Source organism: Pyrenophora tritici-repentis, chromosome 1 (genome assembly GCF_003171515.1).
Source record: "Pyrenophora tritici-repentis strain M4 chromosome 1, whole genome shotgun sequence".
NCBI lineage: Eukaryota > Fungi > Ascomycota > Dothideomycetes > Pleosporales > Pleosporaceae > Pyrenophora > Pyrenophora tritici-repentis.
In genome coordinates, this window is record NC_089390.1 from 5312397 (window position 1) to 5340266 (window position 27870).

At 51.8% G+C, this 27870-nt stretch overlaps 10 protein-coding genes across 10 annotated transcripts; 7 read left to right on the forward strand and 3 right to left on the reverse strand.

Moving 5' to 3' along the window:
* Nucleotides 1-2534: 2534 nt before the first annotated feature.
* PtrM4_020820 (choline sulfatase) lies at nt 2535-4139 on the forward strand (the record flags this gene model as incomplete). Its single annotated transcript, XM_066103416.1, has 2 exons — nt 2535-3002; nt 3060-4139. 2 exons carry the CDS (start codon nt 2535-2537, stop codon nt 4137-4139), a joined length of 1548 nt encoding a protein of 515 aa, XP_065965618.1.
* A 1037-nt stretch (nt 4140-5176) lies between these two features.
* On the forward strand, nt 5177-5518 carry PtrM4_020830 (Ubiquitin-protein ligase; the record flags this gene model as incomplete). The annotated part of the gene is made up of 2 exons (XM_001931927.2): nt 5177-5340; nt 5395-5518. 2 exons carry the CDS (start codon nt 5177-5179, stop codon nt 5516-5518), a joined length of 288 nt encoding a protein of 95 aa, XP_001931962.2.
* Nucleotides 5519-6682: 1164 nt separating this feature from the next.
* PtrM4_020840 (KIP1, Kinesin protein) lies at nt 6683-9459 on the forward strand (the record flags this gene model as incomplete). Its single annotated transcript, XM_066103417.1, has 3 exons — nt 6683-8809; nt 8860-9137; nt 9198-9459. The coding sequence occupies 3 exons, from the start codon at nt 6683-6685 to the stop codon at nt 9457-9459; spliced, it is 2667 nt and encodes an 888-aa protein (XP_065965619.1).
* A 1165-nt stretch (nt 9460-10624) lies between these two features.
* Nucleotides 10625-11641, forward strand: PtrM4_020850 (enzyme related to aldose 1-epimerase; the record flags this gene model as incomplete). The annotated part of the gene is made up of 2 exons (XM_001931929.2): nt 10625-10891; nt 10946-11641. 2 exons carry the CDS (start codon nt 10625-10627, stop codon nt 11639-11641), a joined length of 963 nt encoding a protein of 320 aa, XP_001931964.1.
* Nucleotides 11642-12228: 587 nt separating this feature from the next.
* PtrM4_020860 (SPS1, Serine-threonine protein kinase) lies at nt 12229-14370 on the forward strand (the record flags this gene model as incomplete). Its single annotated transcript, XM_066103418.1, has 2 exons — nt 12229-12275; nt 12336-14370. The coding sequence occupies 2 exons, from the start codon at nt 12229-12231 to the stop codon at nt 14368-14370; spliced, it is 2082 nt and encodes a 693-aa protein (XP_065965620.1).
* A 468-nt stretch (nt 14371-14838) lies between these two features.
* Nucleotides 14839-18231, forward strand: PtrM4_020870 (Cep57-MT-bd multi-domain protein; the record flags this gene model as incomplete). The annotated part of the gene is made up of 3 exons (XM_066103419.1): nt 14839-16060; nt 16107-18169; nt 18208-18231. The coding sequence occupies 3 exons, from the start codon at nt 14839-14841 to the stop codon at nt 18229-18231; spliced, it is 3309 nt and encodes a 1102-aa protein (XP_065965621.1).
* A 1141-nt stretch (nt 18232-19372) lies between these two features.
* PtrM4_020880 (Cupin-1 multi-domain protein) lies at nt 19373-24277 on the reverse strand (the record flags this gene model as incomplete). The annotated part of the gene is made up of 5 exons (XM_066103420.1): nt 19373-20264; nt 20318-20569; nt 22373-22789; nt 22827-23863; nt 23972-24277. 5 exons carry the CDS (start codon nt 24275-24277, stop codon nt 19373-19375), a joined length of 2904 nt encoding a protein of 967 aa, XP_065965622.1.
* Nucleotides 24278-24383: 106 nt separating this feature from the next.
* Nucleotides 24384-25124, reverse strand: PtrM4_020890 (uncharacterized protein; the record flags this gene model as incomplete). The annotated part of the gene is made up of 2 exons (XM_066103421.1): nt 24384-25002; nt 25054-25124. The coding sequence occupies 2 exons, from the start codon at nt 25122-25124 to the stop codon at nt 24384-24386; spliced, it is 690 nt and encodes a 229-aa protein (XP_065965623.1).
* An 811-nt stretch (nt 25125-25935) lies between these two features.
* PtrM4_020900 (uncharacterized protein) lies at nt 25936-26259 on the reverse strand (the record flags this gene model as incomplete). The annotated part of the gene is made up of 1 exon (XM_001931935.2): nt 25936-26259. The coding sequence occupies one exon, from the start codon at nt 26257-26259 to the stop codon at nt 25936-25938; it is 324 nt and encodes a 107-aa protein (XP_001931970.2).
* A 443-nt stretch (nt 26260-26702) lies between these two features.
* Nucleotides 26703-27212, forward strand: PtrM4_020910 (uncharacterized protein; the record flags this gene model as incomplete). Its single annotated transcript, XM_001931936.2, has 2 exons — nt 26703-26758; nt 26807-27212. 2 exons carry the CDS (start codon nt 26703-26705, stop codon nt 27210-27212), a joined length of 462 nt encoding a protein of 153 aa, XP_001931971.2.
* Between the last annotated feature and the right edge of the window lie 658 nt (nt 27213-27870).

A 27870-nucleotide genomic window follows, 5' to 3' on the forward strand; every position in this document is an offset into this window, starting at 1 on the left:
CCTCGTGACGATGTTTTGCCATTGCTCTGACAAAATAGAGCAGCACCGGTGCGTTTTAGGTGTCTAGCGTATGTGGAGATGGGGCTGACGCAGCTACACGCCTTTTGTATTGAGAGTAACGTCAAGCACAGATGGATTGGCGATTAGCGTAAGTGGGGTTGATGTATTGAGTTCGGCGGGATTTCTTGTCTAGGCTTGGCAATGTACCCAGGGAACGGAGTAAGTAGATGATGACCTGGTCGTAAATGTGTAAGTTTATGCTTGGGTGGCATAAGGATCTGTCCCAAACAGAGTGTGTAGTGCGATAAGGCTGCAGTCTGTGGACCTCAAAGACCCTGAGTGTCTGGTGGAGTTGATCTAGATGTGAAGTCGAGACCACAATGGACTTGCCACTCAACAACAGCTTACTGTGTGGCGCTTCCTGAAGACTGGCCATTTGATAAGATGGATGAGCAAGGATATGGTATCGGTCCCGTTCGCTGTGTGCTGAACAAACGTGTCGCGTGGTGCACAGCCGCGTTCGGATGTGACAGATCCTTTCCGCGACACGCCCTCATGATAGTATACAATCATAGTCAGACGATTGATACCCTGGTATATGTGCCTAGTTAGCCAATTGAACCCCAAAGACCAGGGTTCGCTACGGTTCGGACACTGAACGGGTTTATGCATTCTGAAGAAAACGTGTGCGTGGTAGTATTCTTTGCCATCTCCTGCCAAGCAAATGTATGGTAGATGAAAGTTCCACGGTAGCAGTAGGTTACATCGTAGAGAGGATGATGCTTGGCACCGCCATCGGAACTTAGCAAAGGCTATCGAATCCGGCCCACTGGTGGTTTGTGCATTTAGAGCAAGATGATGATCGCGAGGCGTAACTATTATGCAGCGGATGGAACACTTTATGTGCACGTGGTATCTTACAAAAGGCTTCTCGGCTGCAAATCCCCAGAGAGCCGCATGCATCTGTCGTTGAGAGGTGCAGGACGCTATCTGTAGTGGGCAGTCGATTCTCAGCAAATAGTCGTGATTCGCCCGGCAGTAGCGAACATGACTTGTTCAGGCTAGGCTGGCATAAGATGGCAATGACGAGGAAGTGCAGGATGTCCGTTTCGTGGCCTCCGTTCCAGCCAGCGCCTTGGGTATCGGGTGGAGTATAATGGGTACGCGGCGGAGTCATGTCCCAGTGCTCGTGTGCCACTCTTGTGCATGAAGCTGAGGTCGCGATGATCCGAAAGCTCCCCCGAGCACAGGGCGTGGTGATGTGTCATGGCTGGGTTCAGTATGCGCATGCTGCTCGCAGGTCGGATGTGCATCGTGGGTCCGGGGTTCTTGGCTACAGGCGAATAGGCGTTTAAGGTTTTAACATGGGGATGCCAAGGGTTTGTCGACCTCACTCTTCCCAATCCACACTTCTCACCGGCTGCCTCATGTGCAGTCGGCTTGATACTATGCAATCAGTCATGTAGGCTCTACCCAGATCGATCACCCTGCATAGAGGTGCTAGTATGCGCCAATGTCCATCTCGACATTGGAGAGGCAACTACTCGAAGCAGATCAGTCACAGTCGCGTTGCATGCGCTAGGATAAATTGACTGGCCGTATTTCTGGGGGCATGGGGACATGGGGACATGAGAGTGAGAGGGTGTCTGGATAGCTGACAATGCTGAGTGGCGATGCTGACAGTGGAAGGGAGGGTAAATTGATCATAATGACCACACTCAAAACGCAACTTGACACAGGACAGTTCGCGTATTTTAACACTCGACGTAGATTTTTCGAGTAGAGCTGTCCTCGGTCGGGCCTATTTGTGTCAAGATTAGGGCGGTGTGGTTGTCAGGTAAAGGATAATAAGTAATTGCCATGAATTTCCCGGACGGGTCTAGCCTAATTGGTCACTCGAAGCGTGGATGGCGTAGGATTGCGTGACCGCGCGACAGTCACCACCCAACTTTTGAACATCGGGTCGACCTTGCAAAGCCGCACCTTCCCCACTAACCCCGTGCGCCCAACGTACTTTCCGGGGTCCGCTTATCTCACATATAAAGCAACATTCGTCATCCGGGGTTCCAGTTCCACCTCACTTCACTTCATCACTGTGAAGCTCCCTGCTTGCTACCAATTGACAAGTAGTCACCTCTTTACGCATCTTCAATTACCTTTTACACAACGCAACACTACGTAGCAGCATGGCACCCAGCCTACTGCTAGACCCAGAGACGCCACCACCTTCTTTCGCCCAGCATGGCAAACAAGCCTTCATGCCTGACGGCGGCGTCTCTCTCAAGGAGGCTCAAGCTCCAGTTGGCGGCGAGTTTTCTTTTACTTCGGCAGCCATAAACAGCAATGGAAACGGCAACGGCGCCGTTAACGGCAACGGCGCCGTTAACGGCAACGGGCTCTCCGGTGTTCAGCGAAGCGGGGATGATTTTCTCAATGCTGAGACTCTTCTTCAGCAGTCTCAGACCTATGCATCTCAGCCTCAGCATCAGGGTGACAAGAAGCGTCCAAATATCTTGTATATTATGGCCGATCAGATGGCTGCACCTATGCTAAAGTTCAATGACCCAGAGTCAGTGATCAAGACGCCTCACCTTGACGAGCTTGCCAGGACTGGCGTCAACTTTGCGAGCGCTTACTGCAACTCACCTCTGTGCGCGCCTTCCAGGTTCACCATGTGCAGTGGCCAGCTTCCTTCCAAGATCGGCGGTTACGATAACGCTTCTATCCTTGGGCCTGAAATCCCAACCTACGCACACTACCTCCGCCGAGAAGGCTATGAGACAGCGCTTGCGGGCAAGATGCACTTCATCGGCCCCGATCAACTCCATGGATTTGAGCACCGACTTACTTCCGACATCTACCCTGGCGATCTCGGATGGTCTGTCAACTGGGATAAGCCAGAAGAGCGCCAAGAGTGGTACCACAACATGTCCTCGGTCATGCAAGCCGGTCCGTGTGTGCGCTCCAACCAGCTGGATTATGATGAAGATGTGATGCACAAGGTAAGGACTGTTGGGTAGATTTGACGGGATCACGGAATGTCACTTACACACGACCAGGCTCAACAGTACCTATACGACTACGTCCGCTCGGATCCTGAGACACGTAGGCCTTTTGCTTTGACCATCTCTTTGACCCACCCGCACGACCCCTACACTATGATCCAGGAATACTGGGACCGATACGAAGGTGTTGATATTCCCCTGCCCAAGGTTGAGATTGCGCAAGAGAACCAAGACTCTCACTCGAAGCGACTCCTCAAGACCATCGACTTATGGGACCACCCCGTACCGGATGAGGCCAAGCTTCGCGCTCGTCGTGCTTACTTTGCTGCCTGCAGCTTCGTCGACGATCAAGTCGGCAAACTCGTCAAGCTTCTGAAGAACTGCAGACTGGACAAAGATACCATTGTTGTCTTCTCGGGCGACCACGGCGACATGCTTGGCGAGAGGAGCTTGTGGTACAAGATGAGCTGGTACGAGAACAGCTCGCGGGTGCCGATGATCATCAACGGCCCCAACTTCGCGCCCAAGGAAGTCAAGGAGTCTGTATCCACCATGGATCTTTTGCCAACGTTCGTCGATCTAGCAGGTGGACACGTCGACGAACGCCTACCTCTTGATGGTTCCAGCCTCCATGACTACCTCGTTTCGGACAAGCCTGGCAAGGACGAAGTATTCGGTGAGTACATGGGCGAGGGTACCGTCACCCCAACCTACATGATCCGTCGCCACCAGTGGAAGTTTACCTTTTCTCTTGCCGATGGTCCGCAACTCTACAACCTCGCCGAAGATGCCCAAGAGCTGCATGATCTCGCAAACTCTCCCGAGACCCACAACCAAAAGGTGCTTGCCAGTTTCATGGCCGAGGCCGAAGCTAAGTGGGAGTTCAAGCGGATTCACAACGACGTTCTGCGAAGCCAGCGCATGCGACAGCTGGCCTGCGGTGCGCTGAAGATTGGGCGCAAAGAATCTTGGGATTATCAACCACCCTCTAACGATAAAGATCGCTTCATCCGTTCGCACATCCCTCTCGATGAGCTTGAGCGTCGTGCTCGCTTCCCTGTAGTGGACTATTTTGGCCGTGAGAAGTCAGCATTGGCATCCCACCATGGTGTTGCCGGAGCAGCTGGCGAGTGAAGCAGCAACGCCGGGTAGAGGGAAATTTAGTATTTTTCTTGTTGAGCAGTTCCTTGGACATGGGACTTTGCTCTCTTCTTTTTAGCCATCTGAATTTCCTTGGCGCATATTCCACATATGTCAAGTGTTTAGCGGGTCATGGCGTGAGGGCATTTTAAGCTTGCGGTTGTCTCAGATCTGCATGCAGCATGGTCAGATTGATTTGGAGTTGGGTGGGCATGAATGCGGAATGCAGCGATGACATTGCTTTTTTATGAACACAAAAGCAAGATATGAACATGGCCAGAGGGAGATGAATAATGCACATGTACAACATGATTATACCATTTACGCCGTTGTTGGCTTTGTGTCACTAATGAGTGACATGTTCGCTGTCAAGCGCTGACGTATGGGGTGTGTGTGACGGTAATATGTGAAGCGTTTTAGTGATGGACTAGATGTGGAGGGCATCTGGCGAAAGAGCGGTGGGAATGGTTGTGGCTCCGATGAGGAGCGATAAGCTAGGTTTCAAGGGCACGTGAGGTGGCGTTCGCCTTCACAAGCCGGTGGACCGACTGCGGAAGGTCCCACGCCCGCATCTCAGTACAACGGCAACGTTGATAGCCTCAACACGCAACACGCAGTACACAAAACACAACGTATACATCTCTACTTGCTCCTGCTCCTGCCACTACTTTGACCACATACATCACCACTCATCTTCTCCGCGCAGTCACCCATCATGTCTACAGCAGCCCGCCGCCGATTGATGCGTGACTTCAAGGTATGTCGACCAGTTGGTACTGCAGAAGGCTCGTTGGAGAGCATAGTAGGCAGGCTTGAAAGAGGCTTCAGCTGACCCGGTGTAACAGCGCATGCAAACTGATCCCCCCGCCGGTGTATCTGCATCTCCAATCGCCGACAATGTAATGACCTGGTACGTACAGCTCTGCACGCGACATGTACTTTTGAAGCGTTGTTGCTAACAGGCCGACAGGAACGCAGTTATCATAGGTCCCGCAGACACACCCTTTGAAGACGGAACGTTCCGCCTTGTGATGCACTTTGAAGAGGCATACCCCAACAAGCCCCCATCGGTCAAGTTTATTAGCCAGATGTTCCATCCAAATGTGTACGGGACAGGCGAGTTGTGTTTGGATATCCTGCAGAACCGCTGGTCCCCGACGTACGATGTTGCCGCCATTCTGACGAGCATCCAGAGGTATGTGACATGACGGTGACAAGCCAGTGATAGTATACACGCTAACAGGCACAGTCTGTTGAACGACCCGAATACATCGTCCCCAGCCAATGTGGAGGCGTCGAACTTATACAAGGAGAACCGCAAGGAGTACACCAAGCGTGTTCGCGAGACGGTGGAGAAGAGCTGGGACGACTGAGCGGGTAGCTCGGGTAGGATGATAATGAGACAATGGCATAGGATGGAGTTCTGAAGGCACGGGTATTTTCATACATGGTTTATCACAGGCTTGCAGCTTTCGCTCGGCGTCTCCTCCAGCGCGGCGTATGGTCTGGGCTTTTACATTTGTTTCTGTGGCGTAACGAATATATTCAACGACTTTATCACGAGTCTGCGTTGCCGGTACTAGAGGGTCTTGATTCTGGACTAATGCAGGGCGGTGAAGACAAGGCAGGCAAATAGACTAGTGCCAGAGCCTCATGACACACAAATCTTGATTGTGACCGAGTACTACTACAGCTGGTACTAGGTATAGGCTTGCAATGCAGATGTACAGCAAAGGCGAGGTCAGCGGCATGTGCGTCACGGCGGTTTGGCTGCTGCGGGGAGCAAGAAGGCGCGCTACTAGTAACGACTGGCTTACAGGCCCTGGTCGGTCGATCAACAGAAGCCGAAGCCTGCACATCGACAAAGACAAACATCAGCCCTTGCGGTTCCCTCTCTCTTCTTGCGCGTGCGCCCACCAGTTGATCTGCATTCCTTCACGTCGCCACTAGCCCGGAGCTGTCTGTTGTGACAGGGAAGCAGTCGCAGCCGTTTCAGCGGTTCCCCTTAACCATAGCGGGGCCAGTAATTACCCAACTCGCACGCGCCGAGCCACCAGAAGACGTGACGGTGCCACAACAGCAGTTCCCGGTGGGATTGTACCATCGCCTGCAAGAGCGAGCGCGAGCAGCAAACAGAGCGAGGGCCGCTGGGCCGCAACGCTACACCAGCCAGCAATCATGTCGTAAGTACTTTCCCGCCGAAGAGGGGTCGGATAGAGGCCATAGCTGACAAAATGCCGCCAGAAACACTATCAAAGGTGCGCCGCGATGCAAATTAGACACCAGAAAAGGGCCGCAGATTACTGACTGTTGGACAATGCAGTGGTGGCGCGGTTCCGCCCGCAGAACAAGGTCGAAATAGCCAGCGGCGGAGAGCCGATTGTCGAGTTCAACTCTGAGGACACATGTACGATCCAGGTACGGCCGAGCAGCTCGATAGACGAACAACTCCATTTCAGCCGCATGGCAGTGACTAACAGTGACATGTACAGTCGAAAGAGGCCGCGGGGGCCTTTACCTTCGATCGCGTCTTCGACATGGCATCGCGCCAGGTAGACGTCTTCGACTATTCCATCCGCCCGACCGTCGACGACATCTTGAACGGATACAACGGTACTGTTTTCGCCTACGGCCAGACGGGTGCGGGAAAGTCGTATACGATGATGGGTAGCGACATGGATGACGAGCACGGAAAAGGTGTCATCCCTCGTATCGTCCAGCAGATCTTTGCTAGCATTCTGGCCTCGCCAAGCAACATTGAGTACACTGTCCGGGTCAGCTACATGGAGATTTACATGGAGCGCATTCGAGATCTCTTGATGCCCCAGAATGACAATCTCCCGGTGCACGAAGAGAAGAACCGGGGTGTCTATGTAAAGGGCCTTTTGGAAGTGTACGTGTCGAGCGAGGAGGAAGTGTACGAGGTCTTGCGAAGAGGTGGATCCGCACGAGCCGTCTCAGCGACAAACATGAACGCGGAATCTTCTCGATCGCATTCCATCTTCGTCGTAACCGTCAATCAGAAGAATGTCGAAACTGGATCAATGAAGAGTGGGCAACTCTTTTTGGTCGATCTGGCGGGTTCGGAAAAGGTCGGCAAGACCGGAGCGAGTGGACAAACACTGGAAGAGGCCAAGAAGATCAACAAGAGTTTGAGTGCCTTGGGCATGGTCATCAACTGCCTGACAGACAGCAAGACTCAGCATATCCCTTACCGAGACTCAAAACTCACCCGTATTCTCCAGGAATCCCTTGGTGGTAACTCCCGAACGACGCTCATCATTAATTGTTCGCCAAGTAGTTATAACGATGCCGAAACATTGGGCACTCTCCGATTTGGTATGCGAGCGAAGACCATCAAGAACAAGGCCAAGGTCAACGCCGAACTCAGCCCTGCCGAGCTCAAGGCCATGCTCAAGAAGATTCAAGGTCAGGTCACGACGTTTGAAAACCACATTGGTGCGCTCGAAACTGAAGTTACACTTTGGCGTGGAGGAGAGACTGTCCCAAAAGAGAAGTGGATTCCACCACTGGAAAATGTTGGCCCAGCTCCAAAAAAGACTCCTCCAACGCCGCGATCAGGGACGCCATCCAGGCTTGACGCGACGAGAACCTCAGAGACACCTCGACCGGACTCCAGAATGGAAATGGAACGTGCAGGTACACCAAGCATACCTCTAGACAAGGACGAGAAAGACGACTTCCTCCGCAGGGAAAACGAATTACAGGATCAAGTCGCAGAAAAAGAATCGCAACTCGCCAAAACAGAGGATGAACTCAAGACTGTCAAAGAAGAGCTTCAGTACTACAAGGAAATCAATGTCAAGACTGGCAAGGACAACGACCTCAAGGCTTCGGAGCTGAACGAGATGCGTATGTCACTCGAGAAGCTTCAGTTCGAGAGCAAGGAATATCAAATTACCATCGATGCACTGAAGGAGGCCAACGCAGAGCTTACGGCTGAACTGGACGAGACCAAGCAACAGGTATTGGACGCCAAGATGAACGCCAAAGAGACTTCGGTCGCCATGGATGAAAAGAAGAGGAAGAAGGCCGAGGCTATGGCACAGATGATGGCTGGCTTTGATCTTGGCGATGAGGTCTTTAGCGACAACGAGCGGATGATCCGAAACATCATCGAGGAGCTGGACCAACTTCACGAACTGAGTTCATCAGGCGAGGCAATCGCTCCAAACACAATCAAAGAGCTGCGAGAAAAGATTGCCGAGACACAAGGCATCGTACGACAAGCAGAGCTTTCTCTCACTGCACGGAGTGATGAGGATGGCTCACAAGCCAAGCGCCGAGAAGCACTGGAAGCACGCTGCGAGTCCCTGCAAGGTCAATACGAGGAATTGCTTGAACGCAACCTGTCCGAACAAGACAAGGAAGAGCTCAAGGCGCGACTTGCTGATGCCTACTCAGCTCGACAAGAGGGCAACCTCGAGCTTGTCGAGACCCTCAAGCAGGACACTGCACGACTGGCAGAAGAGAGCCAGAAGCTCAAGGCCGAGAACGAAAGTCTGCAGCAGCGCATCAAGAGTGGCGCGATTGCTAACGGCGTTGCTAACGGTATCAATGGCAAGACTGTCCAACAGCAAATTGCTGAATTCGACAATATGAAGAAGAGCCTCATGCGTGACCTTCAGAACCGTTGTGAGCGGGTAAGTGAATGCAAGATCCAAAATTGCAGCAAGTTACTGATAGCTTATAGGTCGTTGAGCTCGAAATCTCCTTGGATGAAACCCGCGAGCAGTATAACAACGTGCTCCGGACATCCAACAACCGCGCTCAGCAAAAGAAGATGATGTTCCTTGAGCGCAACCTCGAGCAACTCACCGTTGTTCAACGCCAGCTCGTCGAACAAAACAGCTCCTTGAAGAAGGAAGTCGCCATCGCCGAGCGCAAACTCATTGCCCGCAACGAGCGCATCCAATCCCTCGAAAGCCTCCTCCAAGACTCACAAGAAAAACTCACTGCTGCAAACCATCGGTACTATCACCCTCTCTCCCTACTCACCCAAGGACAACCCCGACTAACAGGTTCCCCTAGATTCGAAGCCCAGCTCACGGCAGTCAAAGAACGCCTCGAATCAGCAAAGGCAGGCTCAACTCGTGGTCTCGGTTCCCCCGCCGGCGGCGCCTCATATGCAGGCTTCGGTGGCGTAGGCTCCCGCATCGCCAAACCGCTACGTGGCGGCGGCGCCGTGGCGGACGGACCCGTGCTCCCTGTCATTGGCAACCTGCAGAAGCAGGACGGTGACGGTGAGGCGAACAAGGCGAAGCGGACGAGTTGGTTTTTTAATCAAAGGTAGATGAAGATGAAGATGTAGGAGGATTGTTTGCGAGGGGCTTGATGTGGCATTGATGAAATAGGGCATCTGGTATATGAGGTAAGGAATGGGGAGGACGGGTGTTTTGGTGTTGTTCTGTTTGCACATGACTTTTTGTCGATTTTGCATGAGGTGGTTGGCTTGGAAGGGAGAGATGGAGAAAGAACAGGTATATCGTCAGGCTCTACGGCTTTATGAAAGCATGGCATGAAGACCGACGGGCATATGTAAACGACGGATTGAAGCGACGTTGGGCTTTTGCGCGCGGTCGCTTGCTTTTTCTTTTTGCATTCAACCAACCTTTATACCATAGATTCATCTTTCTCGGAATTGAATTGAATTGAACTTAAATCTCATGGTAGATGCATCTGACCTGGTCTATGGCATAAGACAACTAGACATAGACAGTAAGAGGCTTGGCATCGATTACCAAACCATTCCAGCGAGATGGAGGGCATAACCGTCTCAATGCTATACATTCCCGACCGATCTCGTGGTGTTTTTCTTCTTCCCAGACTAATTGCCAAAGTATGGGATAGGTATCGGCATGAAGCTTCCAGACGGTGAGGCTGTTGATGTAACTCTTTCTGCGCCGATGTCGTTGATGCCTTCGGTTTCGCCTGGTCAACCAACCCTGCACGAGGCACGGTCAGCACACCTTGGATGTGCTCTGGAATGAGCAGCTCCCGACTCGCCCAAAGTCAGCATTTTATAGTGCTCAGGCGAACCGAATTTCGGGTCTGTCGGTTCACCAGGCATGCGGGCGAAGATGCATCTCGGTGGCTGGACCATGGGAGCTATGCACCGGGGAACGGGAGGACCCAATAAACTTCGGGCGGAGCAGCTAGGCGAATGCAAGTCGACCTCACCTGAAACGTGCTATGCGTTTCACCGACGCTTGGTGGTGCGCGGTGCTGGCAGAAGTTGGTGGGGCACGTCCAACAGCTACCCACTGCCCCTCACTTGCCGCAAACAACTCACCTGGAGACGGAGCTGTTGACTGTGAGTAAATAAGAGACCAATTTCTTCTGTCATTCTGATGCCAATTGTAGTTCTCGAATAAAGACAATCCTCACTGCCAACAAAGCCGCTGCAACATCAACAAGTACCCCACCATTACTTTCATCTACACAAACACAACGTCATCATGGTCGACCGTGCGAACCGCCCTTCTGCCTTGAACGCACCCACTGCTTCTGGACCTGGCCCTCAAGTTGACATTGTCGGAGAAGGCGGCAGCCAGAAGGTCGTTGCGAGACTTCCGTCGGGCGAGAGCGTCGAGGTGCTGCTCTTTGGAGCTACCGTCACTAGCTGGAAGAGCAATGAGGGCAAGACGGAGAACCTGTGGTTGAGCGAAGCTGCTGATCTGACTGGCAAGAAGCCAGTGAGAGGTGGTATTCCCGTTGTGTTCCCAGTATGTTCCGAGTTGTCTTTGTAATGCTTCATGATTGCTCACAGCCATTACCAGGTCTTTGGCCCTCCCCCCAAGTCAGGACACCCAACTTCATCGCTTCCTCAACACGGCTTTGCTCGCGGATCACGCTGGGAGTACATGGGCAAGTCGACTGCCGAAGATGCGCTCGACTCGGATTCTGTCAAGCTCGACTTTGGCCTCGACCGTCAGTCTCTGAGTGAAGAGTCACGCAAGGCGTGGCCGCTGGACTTTGGCCTTGTGTACAGCGTCACACTTAGCAAGGATAGCCTACAGGCGGTACTTACTGTCCGAAACGAGGGCGAGGAAAGCTTCGAGTTCCAGTTCCTGCTCCACACCTACTTTAAGATCTCAGACATCTCCAAGGTCGCCATTACCGGCCTCTCCGGCACCGAGTACATTGACAAGGTTCTTGACGCGTCGACCCACACACAGAGCGATAACCAACTCAAGATTACCGGCGAGGTCGATCGCGTCTACAAGGACATCAAGCAGGATACTACATCAATTACTGAAGATGGCAAGCCTCGCTTCGACGTCATCCGCGACAATGTCAAGGACACGGTCACCTGGAACCCTTGGATCGAAAAGGCCAAGGCCATGGGCGACTTCTCCCCAGACGACGGCTACAAGAACATGGTCTGCGTGGAGATCGGTGCCGTTGATGGCTGGCAAAAGCTTGAGAAGGGCGAGGTCTGGGAGGGCGGCATGTTGGTCAAGAGCCATCTCTAGAGGGTGTGTTGCGCTCTAGTAGGAGAGGGGGAGACTAGGCTCATCTGCAAGCCAATGCGTGGGAGTACACACCATCTTGATGGCGTATGATAGATTGAAGCAAAACTCAGGAATTATCAGCAGTCCAATGTGAGCTCGGTGATCAGATGCTGCGAACAATGAATGTGGTGCGCGCAGACCCTGGCGTTAAGTGCTAGGAAGCCCTTGCCGTTCCACACTTCCCCACCAAAACTTGCTTAACAACACAACATGCCATGACAACAGTCAGCGCTATCTGAGTAACACGGTCATGCCGGCCCAAGATAACAAAGGCGAAGCAGTTCGCAACCCTTACTCTTACCGGCTGTGGGCTATCGATTGAGAGCTCTACTGCCTTGCATCTCCGCGCCTTCCCCGCATACAAGAGGTGGTACCACCATATATATTACCAATTCCCGCCTGACAAAACATTCACGTCAACGTAATCATTTGTGTGGGCTCTTTTGGCGTACTCGGCAAACTTGTCGGCGACTCTGCGCGCCATCGTGTGCTGGCGTATTAGGCAGGGACTACACTATTAAAAGACCGCCAACTAGCTATACACCAGCATGTCGCTCATACCTTATGCGCCGGCTGAGTCGCGCGAGATTGTGCTGTAAGTATCTAGAAATAGGCCGCGACCCAGGAAAAACGTCAAGCTGACCTAGGGTTACAGACGTCACGGTTCTGCAGTAGTCGTCTTTGATCAACGCTCCAAACAGCTCTCTCTCCGCGATGCTTCCCGCACGACTGAAATCGGCTCTACGTCGTGCCCCTATTGCCACCGAGCCTACCGCGAACCGTCGCCACGCGGCGAAGACAACAGCGACGAGCATGAACATACTGCGCAGACAGTACCCACCGACAATGGCTTCGTGAATCCCGCCTACTTTCAGATGCTCCGGAGGAGTCAACCTGGGTCGAGAGAAGGATCACGACCGTCATCACCACATAAACAACTAGCACCTGCGCCAATGCGTATGAACAGCTTCAACACACCAGAAGGAACGGAGTTTGTCGGTAGTACGCCTGCTCAACCCGCTAAGGGCCATGGTATATCAGCCAGGGCCTTCAGTCCTAACTACTTCAAAGACTTTTTCATAGAGGAGCGCGAATTAGGAAGAGGAGGCAAGGGTGTTGTGCTTTTGGTGCAGCACGTCTTGGATGGCGTACACCTCGGCAAGTTCGCGTGCAAGCGAGTACCGGTGGGCGACGACCACGAATGGCTGGAGAAGGTATTGATCGAAGTCCAACTCCTCCAGACCTTATCGCACCAGAACCTGGTATCATATCGTCACGTATGGCTGGAGGACTTTCAAATATCCAGCTTTGGACCCAGTGTGCCATGCGCGTTCATACTGCAACAGTACTGCAACGGGGGAGATCTTCACAACTACATTCTCGGTACTACCAAAACGTCTGTCACCAAGGAACAGATGAAGGAGCGACTCAGAAGGAGATCAAAGGGCCAGATGGAGGACCCAGGCGACATGCATAGCCCACGCCGTATGCACTTTGAGGAAATTATATCCTTCTTCAAGGATATCACGTCTGGTCTGAGTCATCTCCATGCGAACGGTTACATCCATCGAGACCTTAAGCCTAGCAATTGTTTACTTCATCACACAGGCCATAAGGTCAGGGTTCTGGTCAGCGATTTCGGCGAAGTGCAGTCGGCGAGCTCGGCAAGAAACTCAACAGGAGCCACTGGAACCATATCATACTGTGCTCCTGAGGTACTACGTCAGGAGCGACCAGGTGGTGCGTTTGGCAACTTTACGACAAAGTCGGACATTTTCTCGCTCGGCATGATTGTTTACTTTATGTGTTTCGCGAGACTGCCGTATCGGAATGCTGATGGTGTTGACGAGGATAGTGAGGACCTGGATCAGCTCAGGGAGGAAATCTCGGCCTGGGCTGGTATCGATGACGAACAACGCATACGCTCTGATTTGCCTGAGCAGCTCTATAGATCACTCAAACGCCTGCTCGCTCTCAATCCTGAGGAGCGTCCTGGTGCTGAGGAGATTCTGCATGTGCTCAAGTCGCCATTGGTGTTTGACGAGTACAATGCATATGCGAGTCCACCTGGTCTCAATGAATTTAGTCCACGCATATCACGAGCAGACACACCCAGCCCAGCACCGACACAAGTCAACAAAAAGCGCTCTTCGGTCAACTATGCACGTCCTGGTCAATCTAAACTCAGCGCAACCGTCATGGACCGTTCGCCTAGTCCGCCACATCCAGAAGTGATGAGGAGAGAGTCTTCCGAAGATGGAGCAGTCATCTTGAGAAGGAAGATGGAGTTCCCGCCTCCATCGCCTGCGCCTAGAACACCGTCACCCCAACGTCTGATGTTACCTCCGCCGCCGCCGCCAAGCGCCTTTTCGATCCTGTATAGGGCTGTGAAGAACCCGGTGACGACCAGCGCAATCAAAGTAATCCTCTTTTGCGCAAAAGCATTCAGTCTGCTCTCCCCTTGCCAGCCATTTGTGCCGGATGCTCGCGTTCTATATCCATTGCTCTGTTTGGCATCTGTCGATTTCGTACATCTTAGCTTTGACATTGGAATCATGGGAAGTCGTTTCCGCCTAGGTGGCCTGGCCGGCTCCATGGCGCTTCTATTTGTGCATGCAATAGTGGTGGGCCTCACGCTGAGATGGGATCAATTGTGCTCGAGGAGAGGGGTGACGTGGGATGGCATATAAACACGGGGCTCATTTGCATTAAACAGCGTGACGCGGCGCATTCGGAGTGCTGGGCACGGGCTTGTTTTCGAGATACCTTTGGGGCGTGACAGCGCGAGGTAAAAGCAACAATTACCATAGCAGAATACAAGCTAAACTATATTTTACGCGTCTTGCATGACCCCACCGACAAAGCCAGACTTTGGAGGGGGCTGGAAGCTGAGTGATAATGATTGGTGGGTGGGGTCAGGGCGCGTTAGCTTTGTTTTGGTAAACACGCACCCGCATCATCTTCATCTTAAACAACACTGCATTGCACTTTCCACCACAACGCGCTCCAAGTCCTTTGATTGTACTTGGATTGGCTTTTGTTCCCATGCAGTAATTTTGTTTCGGTAGTCTTTACGGAGCATCTTTTCTATACCCTATACTCGTATACACGACGCGATAATCGCCGACACAGCTGCCGCAGCAGCCTCACAATTGAAAATGCAGTCGTCTCCTCCCACCAGTGATGGGAAGGCGCGCGCCATTCGGGAACTATCACGCAGTCTGAGCCATAGCCCAAGGAATATCACATCACCATCGCCACCACGGAGCGATTCCAATCCTACCCAAATAGGCTTGGACACACATTCAGACTCTGACTTCTTTAACGATCCGGATGTGCTCATGTCAACACAGCAAAACGTGGCTGAATTCACAGACACGCTTCCACAATATCGAGGCATTCGCTCAACGGCCAAGAAAATGAATCGCTGGGCGGGGTTCCAACCAGAGCAGGTGCAACCCGACACATCCATGGTAAACAAGGAGTTCGGCGACTTTGACCACAGCATATCGGATGAGGAAAGCATGTCCATCGAACAGGCTCGTGGAAACCGTAGCAACCGCAGCACCCCCAACAAAGTCAGCTCTCAATTTGACAGTCTATACAACATGACGCCACCCACCAACCGTTCGCGCAAGTCGCTGCCAGCAGATACTGGAAGTCTGCGACGCGACGCGGCAATCCGACGCGCCTCGCGCAACGACTTCGACGCCGCATCACCGCGCCCCGCCAGCAAGCGCAACTCCCCAGCCATGCACGGAAAGGGTGATCGCAGCCGCACTTCGCTTTCTCAGTTACATGCAAAGCTGTCGGAAGATGAGTCATCGTTCATGGACCAGCGCCCGCCGACATTGACCATGGACTCGACCAAGAACACACGCTGGGGTAACAGGAGCCGGCAGACTTCCCTCCAGACTGATGGCCATGTCGACGCGCCGTCATACGCGAAGGCTACACCTCGTTCAAGGCCAGCCACAGCCCAGAACGCAACCGCGCAATCTTTTATCCTGCCCGATCTTCCCAATCTCACCGAATTGGTTTCCGGTGTATTCGGCGACGGCACTCCCGTCTTCTCCAGGACGTCCAAATCACGCTTCGCCCAGCCGCCATACGGTGGCCGCCGACCATCGCACATTCCAATCAAGGATGTCCCCACTCCCGACGAAGAAAAGGCCATCTACTCTGCACTTCAGCAGCTCCAGGAGAAGGTTGCACAAATGGAACAGGAACGTGCGGAGCAAGAGAAGAAGATTGAAGAGCAGGATTTGGAGTTGATTGAGCTGAGAGCGACAGCGCAAGCTCATGAGAAGTTGCGCCGCAGTGACAGCGCACAAGACTCGGACGCCACCGCTAAGAGTGGCTGGAAGGTCGAGAAGACGCGTAAGTTGTCCAACAAGGTTGATTCTGATTGTTACTAATAAAACAGGCACTGACGCTACATTACAAACCCTCCGAACGAAACTCGATCGCGCCGACCGCAAGTCTGCTGTACTGGAAATCGAGAAGAAGCGCCTAAGCACTGAGCGGGACAACCTGGCCGCCCAGCTTCGGATTGCCTTCCAAACTTGTGAGGAAGTGAAGAGCGAGAGGACTGCCTTGAGCAACGAGAACGAGGAACTCCGCGACGAGATTGAGACTCTTCGCGCAGAGAACGAGTCGCTTCGTGAGCAGCTCGAGCAGGATCAGTCCCAACACCGCCAAGAGATACGCGTCCAACAAGACGAGAACACCCAGCAGCTCACTCGTAAGGATTTTGAACTGCAACAGGCGCGTCAAGATCAGGCTCAGTACGCTCGTTTGAAGTCTGAACACGATTTGCTCAGGGCTCAAATCGCAGAGCTGAAGGCAAAGCGTGAGGTGGATGTCAAACGCTGGTCCAAGAAAGAGGCTACTCTGCGTGCCCAGGTTGATCGACGCGATGACACCATCCAAGGGTTCAGAGAACGATATCAGAACAAGGCAAGCGAGGCTATGCTCCAAGACAATGAGAACCTCCGCAACGAGCTTCAAGAGCTTCAGGCACAGCTAGACGCAGACAGCCAGGAATGGGCAGAGAAGGAGGCTGAATTACAGCGAAAGATCCGAAAGGGTGATGTTCGAAAGGCTCGGGACGTGAACGACCGCAATTTCGATGATACCACTGCACCTACTACTAGGAGTACAGTGACAGAACGCGTCTTCGAAGAGCCTCTACAACGCAGGCCAAGCTATCGCCGAGAGGATACCCGCACGCGCACTAGGAACCCCGTCCAGCAAGAGGTCCGTAACAGCAGGGCTGCGAATGCATCCAACCAGGAGAGCCGCGTGGAGGAAAGCCCCCGAAAGTCATACACTGGTCATTCGAGGTTTTCTCAACGAAGTGTCTCTGCGCCTATTAAAGCTGACAAGCACGCTACTGCGGAGACTGAGGTAGAGTCCACGACCGATCTGTCTCTCGCGCCTCGTTCAACTATTCGCATTTCCCGCAATCCTTCTAGGCAGACAACAACCAACATTCAGCCCCCCGAGGATCTCGATATCACCGAGCTGAGCTACATCAAGAAGGATGACATTGCCCGACTTCGACGTAGTCTGGAGGAGGAGCGAGCTGCTCGTCTTCGCGCAACATCTGCTCAAGCAGATGAGCCCATTCGTGACGATACCATTCGATCTCAACGCCAGGCCCGGGAAGATACAGTTCGGTCAGTTGCTTCCGCCAAGAGCGAACGCCGACCTTCTCTTGTACGCAAGTCGTCGCTCAAGGACACTACACAGCGCACCAATGCCACCCAATTCGAGGAAGACACTGGTAACATGTCGAACCTTGACGCGGACACGGAGGCTACTCAAACAAAGCAGTCTGGTATCGACGCATCGAGCATGAGCAACACAGGTCGGAGACGGCGCAGTGCCCCTACTGAGATGACGTCTGCATTCATCGTCCCCGATATCAAGCTCAACTCTGCCAAGTCGCCTACTACGGCTACTTCATGCAAGCCAATCAGCAAGGACCACGACAATGTGAACTGCACTGTCTGCCGCCGTGAAGGCTACACCACATCCACCGAGCCATTGCGTGTTCCCAAGCTCGTTCGAGTATCCGTGCGCACGGCAGACGACGTAGACGCTACTCTCCGCCCAGCCCAATCACCCAAGGAGGCCCTGGCCCTTGTAGTGAAGGAGCTCAAAGATGAGCGTGTCCACCTGCACACCGAGCTCGCCGTCCACCGTGCCATGCTCGAACACCACGATCCCAGTCTTGGCGACCGCCGCCGCCGCGAACTCAACGCTGCCATCCAAGATATGCTCCGTAGAATCGAACTACTCGACCGCCAAATCTACCGCCTCTACGATGTCCTCGAGGGCCAGCAGGTCGACGATATGACTGAGCAGGATATCGAAGACATCACCGAGCAGATCCGTGCCGAGGAACAAGAAGAAGTTGAAGCCAAGACGCAGCAGCAGCAACCTGAGAAGAAAGCAGCGAAAAAGGTCACTATTCGCAGCTTTGTAGATGAAGACGATCATAGTGTTGAAGTTGTGCGTAGGACGTCTACAAGCCAACAGGATAAGAACCACGGTCTTGTTCATCATGATGATGATGATGATGAGGACGACGAGGATTTGCCATGGGAGGGGTTTGAGGATGATGATTTGGAGGGCGATGTTAGCTTTAATGCGCTCGCCGGTTGGAAGTTGAGTGCTCGTTGATGTGCTCCTTCTTTCTCTGGGTGTCGGTTTGAATAAATTGTGCAGGGATGGAAAGCGCGGGTCGCGAATGTTTCAATACGGTGTTTTGAGGACTTGGGGGGTTTTCGTTTTGGATAACGGAATGGGTTTGTATTGCATTGTTATGCATATTGGGTATTGGGTATCGATCAGTTCAGGCGTCTTTTTCTTTTTTCTTTCTTGCTCCCTCCCCATCCATGCCCCTCTGGGTTGTTTTTGTCTGTTTGTGTGTGTATATGGGTTTTTACCATTTCTTTCGTTGTATTTCCTTTCCTTTCCTTTCTTCCTCTCACATCAGCTCGACTCTACTACAACACCGATCGATCGCCTTGTTCTTACTCATAGTCTTGAGCTCCTTCTTAGCATATTCTCGCCTTACACTTTGGCTTTGAGTACTTGGACTCACCTTTTCTTGCTCGAACTCCTTCTTGGGGGGTTCTTGAGCGAGAGGTTTGAGTTGGTCTCGCTAGGTGGTGGGTTTGAGGCGTGCTTTGGGTAGCGGGGGTTGTGGATGGGGATGGGGATGGTTGGATGAGGCAGTTGGGTAAGATGAGATGAGATGAGATAAATAAAAGGATATGTTCAAGGCTGGTATTCTGATAATGTGAGCATGTGACGATAAGATTGTGATCGTGATTATCATTGTGCTTAAATGCTGATATGACCTGATACACTTCCGTGTATGAAATTGTGCGACTTGTGGCAATTAATTTGTAATAAGATCAAAGGGTATTCGAGGGTATCCAAAGTCGCATCAGCCTTTTACCTCATGGCCATACTAATGTGACGGAATGATACAGTACACTGAGTTGTAGAGGATGTACAATCAAATTTCCTTGATTGGCTAGGCTACATATTAGACTATTTTATGCTCAGTCATCTACTAAATGAGATACACGCAGCTACGTCGAGACGTCCATCTCAAGCAGAGTATCATCTCGAGAACTACAGCTCGCCACCACTATCCATCACTAAATCCCCCACCTACGCACCCCCATGACTCTCCGGCGTAAAATCCGTCTCCGTCAAATCCCGACTCCCCTGCACCACAAAATCATGTTCCTTCGTCAGCCCATCCAAGAACTCATCCCCAACATTCAAATGATCCTTCAAAATCTGCCTAGGCGTAATCCCCAACCACTGATTGACACTAATATCACTATACTGGCTACTCTGCAGCACCTCGAGGTACACCAACGTATCATTCCCCGTGTTCTCCAGATAATGCGCGTTAGGCACAGGAACGTAGCCGACGTCGCCGGCGGAGAAGTCGAACGTGCGGGATGCGGCGGGGGCTTCGTACACGGTGAGACGTGCGGAACCAGAGAGGAAATAGGACCACTCGTCTGATGTGGTGTGCCAGTGGAGTTCGCGCATGGCGCCTGGTTCGACTGTTATGAGGGCTGCGGAGAAAGTGCTGGCGATGGGGAAAGTAGATGGGTCTAGGATTTTTATAGTGCCGCCTGGTACGCGGACGGGGGCTTGTTGGCTCCAGTGATAGGTATACGCGCCTTCCTTTGGTATGGCGCCCGCGGGGCCCGTGACGTTTTGCTCGCTGATGTTCTTGGGTGCGGGCGTGCCGGGGAAGATCCAGAGTTGTTGTTGCGGGATGTTTGAGAGGGCGGCGGTGCTGGTGCGGAAGTTTTTGGCGAGCACAGAGGTTGGGTTGCGGAGCATGAGTTCGGAGAGGAGGAATGTGTTTTCTTCGCTGAAGGAGCCGTCGTTGAAGATGAGGAGGAATTCACAGCCGTTTTCGAAGGCTTGGATTGAATGTGGGATTCCGGGTGGGAAGAACCATACGTCGCCGGCTTGGACGTCGTCGACGAAGGTTTGGCCAGCTTCGTTCATTGAGGCAATGCGGACACTGCCGTTCAGCCTGGTTGATGTGTTAGTTTGGTGGAAGAGGCTTTGAGTTGTTGTGGATCATACATGTAGGCCCACTCGCCCTGCTTGTGCCAGTGGAGTTCTCGGTAAGCGTTCGGACTGAGTCGCATATTTGTTCCAGCCATTGCGACAGATGAGGGTAGCTGGTCGGTGTTTTGTGATCGGGCCCAACCTGCTCCTGCAAGACCATGACGGTTGTGGCTCAATCCGAATGGCCACTTTGCGTTGCTGACCTCGCCCATGTCGGATGGTGGTGGAGCATAGATATCGCTATTGAGACGATCATATGCCGGGGTACTGGTAAATATTAGCAAAGCAATTCTAATTATCGTCTCTCTCGAGAAGCTTGCCGTGGCCCAGGTTCGGTAGGTCCCGTTGTGCCTCCACGAATCGGCTGTGGGTTCTCCACATTGCTGAGATCAATGTAGAGGCCAAGTTTTGGGTCTTCAGACTGTCCCGGTGCGATCTCAAACTCGTCAGGTGGTATGACTGTTGATTCAGTTGTGACTAAGTTCGAGGGATTGTAGCCAAGCAACTGTTCTGTACCACGCAACGAGCCCGATGCCCTAGAGGGCAGTGGCATGTTGAGAACTTGTGACGGATCGACAGGACCTGGTACTGAACCACTGCCAGAATCAGATCCAGAGCTAGATCCAGAACTAGAGCCACTACCAGTGTCAGAACTGGTAGACCCTTGGGGTCTAGGGAGGCCGTAGACCTGGCCTGCTAGGGAGTAGAACAATGCGGCTGTTGAGTATCGCATCTTGAATGACAATTTGGTGCTGTGGTACCACGTCGATGTACAATCCGACAAAACCTAACGAAACCGAAGCTCTTATACAGATCTAGGTGACGTCGACAAACAATACCTCACGTTTCTACCGACCACATCGGCCGAAGCTACGTAACGTCGAGCCGACATCATGACTATCAAAAACAGTAAAGCGCCAGGTACAGCATCTTGGTTGGCGTGCGACGTCAACGAACTATCCTATAAGATGTTCCCTGATTGTTGCCATATTCGGATATAAGCGTTTATCCGTAGTCGGGGTCCAAAGTTACCGAGTGGAAGCAAGCGAACTGCCGGTCCAGTTAGGAAGCAAAGGATTTGCTATGACCGCGGAGAACGAGGCTAGCCACGATTCAATAGACGGGGTTCTGATTTGATCGGAGCCAGAACTGAGCCCATGACCTTGGTGCTCTTGGTATGCCAGTAGTGACCTCTGCATGTTCTCAATCTTGCATCACTACTAATTCGAGCATGCATGTGTAAGCAGATATATCATGCCATCAATGCAGCTTTCGCTATGTAAGCATCTTCAGTAGTACAGCAATACACCATCACTGTCGTGTCTGCCGTGGACGCGTCAACATGCTTGTGGTCGGTCCGAGCAACTATTCCCGGCGCCAGTGTTAGTCGACCCGTGTGGGTTCAAAAGCGGGCCTAGCCAGGCAAGAAGTACAGAAGGGTGTCAAGTAATGAGGTAGATTACAGTAGCCTGTGAAGAAGGTTGTCTCCAGTAGCAACGGGCACTGTCATGACTGTGAAGAATCAAGCTTTTTGTGTATTATCAAACCTTATTTGAACAAAATAGAGTTCATAAGAGAATATAGGTCACCGCAGCCATGTTGGGAGCTGATGAACGTTGTTGTGTCAAGCTTTGCGGGGTGGAGCTTGTGTAGTGAGCAGGCACGGGCGCATGCTTGAAGACGTCATTGTGGCTTGTTATGGTTAGTGTTATACCCATTTGTCCCAAACCTCGCTTGGTCTTCGCTCAACAAAAACTTAATGAACATATAAAGCCGCTTGAAGTTATAAACTTTCCATTGATAATACCTGGTATGGTAGACCATCTATATACTTCAAATACAAATGCATCTAAAATGCGCCCTTTATCGCTAAGAACTAGTTCCTCGATATATACACACCCATGTATCATCCCTATGTGGCCCAAAAGCTGCAAGTCTGCCATTCGTGCTCGCTCGGAACAACTATTGCACTCATCATTATCCCTGAGGCACCCTATGATCTACAGTAATGTAATTCCGAGATGCCTCTCGAGTACACCGAATAGAAAGTCATGATGCTGCTGAACATACAAAAGCTCAAGCATCCCGTTCTCAGTATTGTTATTCGGTCCAAGCCATCCGGCTGGATTATGAGCAAGCTGAACCGGGTTGCAAAGTGGAGTAGAGCAGTTGACGGGGCTTTGGCGCAACTGTTCTGTGAAACTGGCCTGGGAGAGACGAATCGTGGGTCCGCAAGGAGGGTCGGCGTGCTGGTTCTCCCAACTCGAAGCCGTGTAACGCGTGACATCCGATGAACTGCTCCAGTTCTTCAGGCCGCTCCCTGATGAGTTGGAGAGATTGATCTGTGCCGATCGATCTGAACCACTACTGGCAGACATCCCCAAAAAGGTCCTCTTGAGCAGCATGGATGTCCATATTTGGAGTGCTCGTTCTAATTCTATCTGCTGGGTATGCAGCAAGAATGCCCGGCGGGACTTGGATGTTGCTCTTGGGAAGAGAATTAGAAGCCTTCTTTTCCACATACGAAGCAAGCATCTTCGCAGAAGGAGCACCTTGGACCTTCTTAGATGGAGCAGCCTGTTTTGTTCGTGGAGTACCATCAATTGAGCCAAATACTGAGTTGTGTCGACTAGATTTAACATATTCCATGAGACCTCCGGTCGGTGGCTGAGTGATATACGTCGGCAGGACAGATACAGCATCGCTTGAAATGGCAAATACAAACCCGGGCTTGTAGTCTTCACTACTACTACCGTCGGCCTGACCAACCAGTTTCGAGTTAGGAGGAAGAGAAACACCATCGCACATCTTCGCCATGAGTGTTGACCGAACACTACGAGCTTTCGAAAGAGCTTGGTAGTTTTCAACAAGTGGGTTCCAGACAGCTTCGCAGGCGGCAGATGACGGAAAAGGTCCTTCATAGCATGGACGAGCCCAGTCTTTGATCTCGGCGTGAGGCAGGTTGCTGAACTCTTGATCGTTTTGATACTCAATCAGGGCATCGTATGCTTCGCGGCACTTCTTGCGGTTTTCAAAGAGGTTATCCGGAAGGACATCAGTGACTTGTGCACGCCATGATCTGATACAGCCTGCTTTCTTCCACTCCCAGTTCACCGGGGTTTCATGGAGCTGATCGAAGACTTCTTTGTCCTTCGGAACATGAACTGGCTGTTTCTCCTCGGCGTAATCCACGATGTTGTAGTTCACGTCCCGCTCATCTTGTTCCTTGGACAGGAAATGTTCGAAGCTGTAGGGGCGGAAAGTTGCGCGTGCGCGTTCAAAGTAAAAACGGGCGAGAAGTTCAATGTCGCCTGGATCGTGTTCCTTCTCCCAGTACAAGAACTTGGCGTACTCGTACGACTCGTTTTCGCCGAAATCTTCTTGTGGGCCAAGGAGATATTCTTTGTCGAGTTCTTCTTCCGTCCAGGGAACCGGACGGCTTGGACACAGTATGTTCCACAGTGCGATAATGTCTTCTACTTCAAGATCCTCCCGGCCACCATCTACACTTTCCCAGGCGATATCATCAGGATTGTTCTGCTCCGCCAAGTCAAACTCTCCCTGATGTATAGTCAGGCAGGAAAGACGCGTCAGAATATACTGGATTGAGTGGTCGTTCTGTCCTGGGCTGTCATGGAGATGGGCTTACGGGCCCTTTTCTACATGCACTCTGCCATGTTGGAGATGAGGATACTCGGAATCCACGAGAGGCTGTGTTCGGATGATCTGTTCATCATCCTGTTGATACGCTTGAAGAGCGCGAGCTGCTGCGACACCTTCCTTGCAAGAGGAGAAGCAGAATGGATCTTTGGGCTTGTCGTTGCGAACAAGCATCTGCTCCATTGAGAAGTCCCGTGTCTTCCCAAAGCGGTAGAGGCCAGTAACGACACCAACCTTTTCAAGAGATAAGGGAATTTCATCGCAGTAGAACAGAATGTTATCGTCGTTTGTTGCGGTGGAGTGAACAGTGCGCATGTGCGGAGAATTGAAGGATTGAACTGAGGTTGTATTGTACAAGCTATGGAAAGTTTATGTAGATGGGTGACGTCAACCGTGCTAGTCCCAAATAGGCATCGTTCCATTACAAATGTGAGTTGCGACTGCAGGAGAGACCCCAAACCGTGACATCGTTTGTGCAGTCTTCGGGCTGCTGTAACATTGTGGACTGTTTGGGATACTCAAAGCAGCCGACGTTGAGGAGTGGTTCTTTTGCGACCACATCCAAGGAGCTGCCGTTACCAATGTTCTTCAAGTGAAGATGCGGCTTGTGCTGAGATAGATCGCACGCTCGATCAAGATAATGGTCTAATTGGAACTCCTTGGTAAAATATCCCTCGGAATCCCAGGGCGACTGACCGGTATGCTTCTTCCAGTATGCATCCAGCAAGATCTTAGTCATCATCTTGCTACCGTCTGGCATCTCAGTGTTGAGTGTCGCTTGGTTGTAGCGGATGTAGACAAGATGTTCGGTGACGCTTTGCAGGTATTCGCAGTCATCGAGCTCAGCCTGGTAGTCAAACTCGGAGACAGTGGCGTCCAAGTATCGAGGCTCGGAACCGCTTGGCTTTGGATGGCTTACCAGCTCGCTAGCATCACGGAACTGGGGACCAAGCTCCTTGACGAAGGCTATACAGTCGCTATCATCGTGTGTGTCTTCGTCATCATCGTTGACATAGCGCATCGGATGCGCGGTCAGGTGGCTATGAAGAGTCAGCGATCCATCAATGTTGTATGTATGATCGAAGACGTACCCCTTGGTATATGGCGTACGGGTGCTGTATTGCACGACTGGCGCCAGTGCGCGTGACTCACGGACGTTCATGTTGATTTAGCGTGTCACATAGTAATTGGAGTTCTTGAGATGGTGTGATGAGACAATGTGTCGGATTGATCGTACGCAAGTTCGTGTGTAAGGTTGGTACGCAAGAGCAAGTTGACAGACAAGAGAGATGTAGTGAGAAGTGCTCGGGAGTTGTCAATTAATCAACTTGAAAAGTTGTTTGTGTCGCGTCTGGGGAAGACCTGCAGTGGGGGGTAGCTCGTGGTGCGCTGTAGAGCACGCTAAAAGGGCGCTAGTGATTGGCTCCCGCAGTGAAAGACCAGATTGGGACACTGTAGCTATGCGCTTTGTCGGTGGCGAATACACAATGCCAAAATGCCCTTTCATCGGGCCAAACATTGTATTCATGGTTGCCGAGGCGATGATGGGTCTACTCACAATGTTGAACGCGGCGGGAATTAGGTCACAATCGAGGTGACTGACACTGTTACGTATAGCTGAGGTCTGAAATTGCAGTCCAAAACAAACAATATTGACGTAGGAAAACACCTTTTAATGATCACAGTCGGTGCTTGCTATATTGTTACTTATCAAAACACACAGGAGACACTGGTAACTCCCCTGTTGTCATAGTGAATTCACCCGCAGAAACCGTGTCTATGTAAACGGGTTCCCATCAAGGATCACTTAAACTTACAATCAAAACGTGTTGTGTGCAGACATCGTAAGTTATATACATTGAATGAACAAGTGATGCCAAATATGGGCTGAACTTGTTTGCGACAAACAACTCGTATTATCATTCACCAGGTCCATGGCGTTCGTCGCTGTCTTGAAAGACTGAGTACCCATGTTATTCTAGGAAGATGGCGGATGATTGATTTTTAGACAACACCTTCATAGCCCTAGCATTCTTCATGGTGGCCCTTGCTACGGGAACATCTTCGATGGTAGCCTTTTCAGCAGTGATCTTGTCGACGGCACTATCCTCAACAGCAATCTCATCAGCCGTGACCCAAACAGCGACGTTCTCAGCAGGAACGTGATTGAAGGTCAACCCCTTAGGCATATATCGTGGAACATCTACCTTTTCGTCCTCTTTGGCAAGGAGTTTTGCGGAGCTGAACTGACGTCCGGGGAAGCCACGAACATCGCTGGATACTGTGGGAGATTCCATGACCCCCGGGGACTGTTTAGAGTCTCAAGGATGCTCTTCTAAAACTCCGTGGACTGTCCAAGGGGAAAGCCACCATGGAAACTACATATGGGATCGCGTTGGAGAATTGCCTAAGTAGCGGAGAACTATCCATATACGTCAGCCCAAAACAATCTGCTATCACGAACGTCGCCCAAAAACAGCTAGTCAATGCGAAAAACCACGAGCAACTTACGGCTGCCGCGTTTATGTAGAGAAATGCCACTCCCACGCGATACACTCACCTGACCTGCTCCACGCGCGTAATACTAGCGTCCAAGCTCCCCCACTGCCCACAAGCTATATACACTCCCTGAACTTGCATTGCGCACCCCAAGTTGTCTCTCCACCGTCCTTGTCCTCCTCAAATTAGCAAGCCCTGGAAGTCATTTTTCACTTTCGGATCCCCAAATCGGATACTCATCATGAATTCTACCAAAGTTATTGCACCCCTTCACAATACAGCAACTGCCGGTTCAAGGTAAGTAACGACGGCGCAGTATAAGAATAGCCCCCTGAATCTTCTTAGCAAGCAAGAGACATCCGGAATCGACTCTACTTCCGACATCTCAACGTCGACTGCTACAACCTCCACTTCCGCCAACTCCAACACGCCATCAACAAATATGTCGCGCGGCTCATCTACTACCGGCGACTCGCAGGAGGCCCAGACGCTCGACAAGTCCGTGGTCTACACTATGAAGCGTTCCCTTTCCAGTCTCGAAATCACTCTCTCTCGCGGAATCACCAAGACCCCTCCGTGGCTCCATGCACTGCATTCCCAGTTGAAGGAGTGTGTGGCCTTAGTGAGCGTCATGCTGGCCGTAGCAACTGCTGCAGTCGTCTGGTTCGCATGCTCCCTCACTGAGGGCCCCGCTACCAGCTTCCCCACGGGGGGATGGCGCAGTGGTAGTGCGCCTGGTTGCTTCTGCTAGCTTGCTCGCAGAGGTTGAAGGTTCGAATCCTTCTCCCCTCACCGCTATAATAATTCTATTATTCTAGCTTTACCAAAAAACATCGAACGGCTCCTTTCGAAACCTGGAAAGTTTTTCACCAATACCCCGCACGCTTAACGCTAGCCGCCGCCGTACAACCGAGCCACAAAGTACCGCCGAGACGAAAATATGCCGCAACTGCCGCTATATACAACAAACGTTCAAGGTCCCATGACTTTTTCCCCTACGAGGTTTTTTTCAGTCTTAGGAGCACGGGGTTATTATAGCAAAGGGATTGGTCACAAAGGTGGAGATAAACGGGTGTCTATTACAAGGTCTCTCTCTCTTTCCTGTATAGAAGCAAAAAACCCAAACCCCCATAGTCAAACTCGACCAAAGAAACGAAATCCTACGGGTATAGAGGGAAAAAACTAGTCAAACGGCCCTAGGCCACCGTCCTACATAGTCTCTGACTGAAAAAGGACGTTAATGGATACTACTACTACTACTACTACTACCAGCTTCCCCATCTTTACCATCCCCCTTCTGGTTTTGGTATCTGGAGGCTGCTACATATTTGAGGAGTACATAGACCAAACCGTACTATCAGTTGAGGAGATCGAGACTGCCATCGAAGCTCCCCCGCAAGCCAACTCTA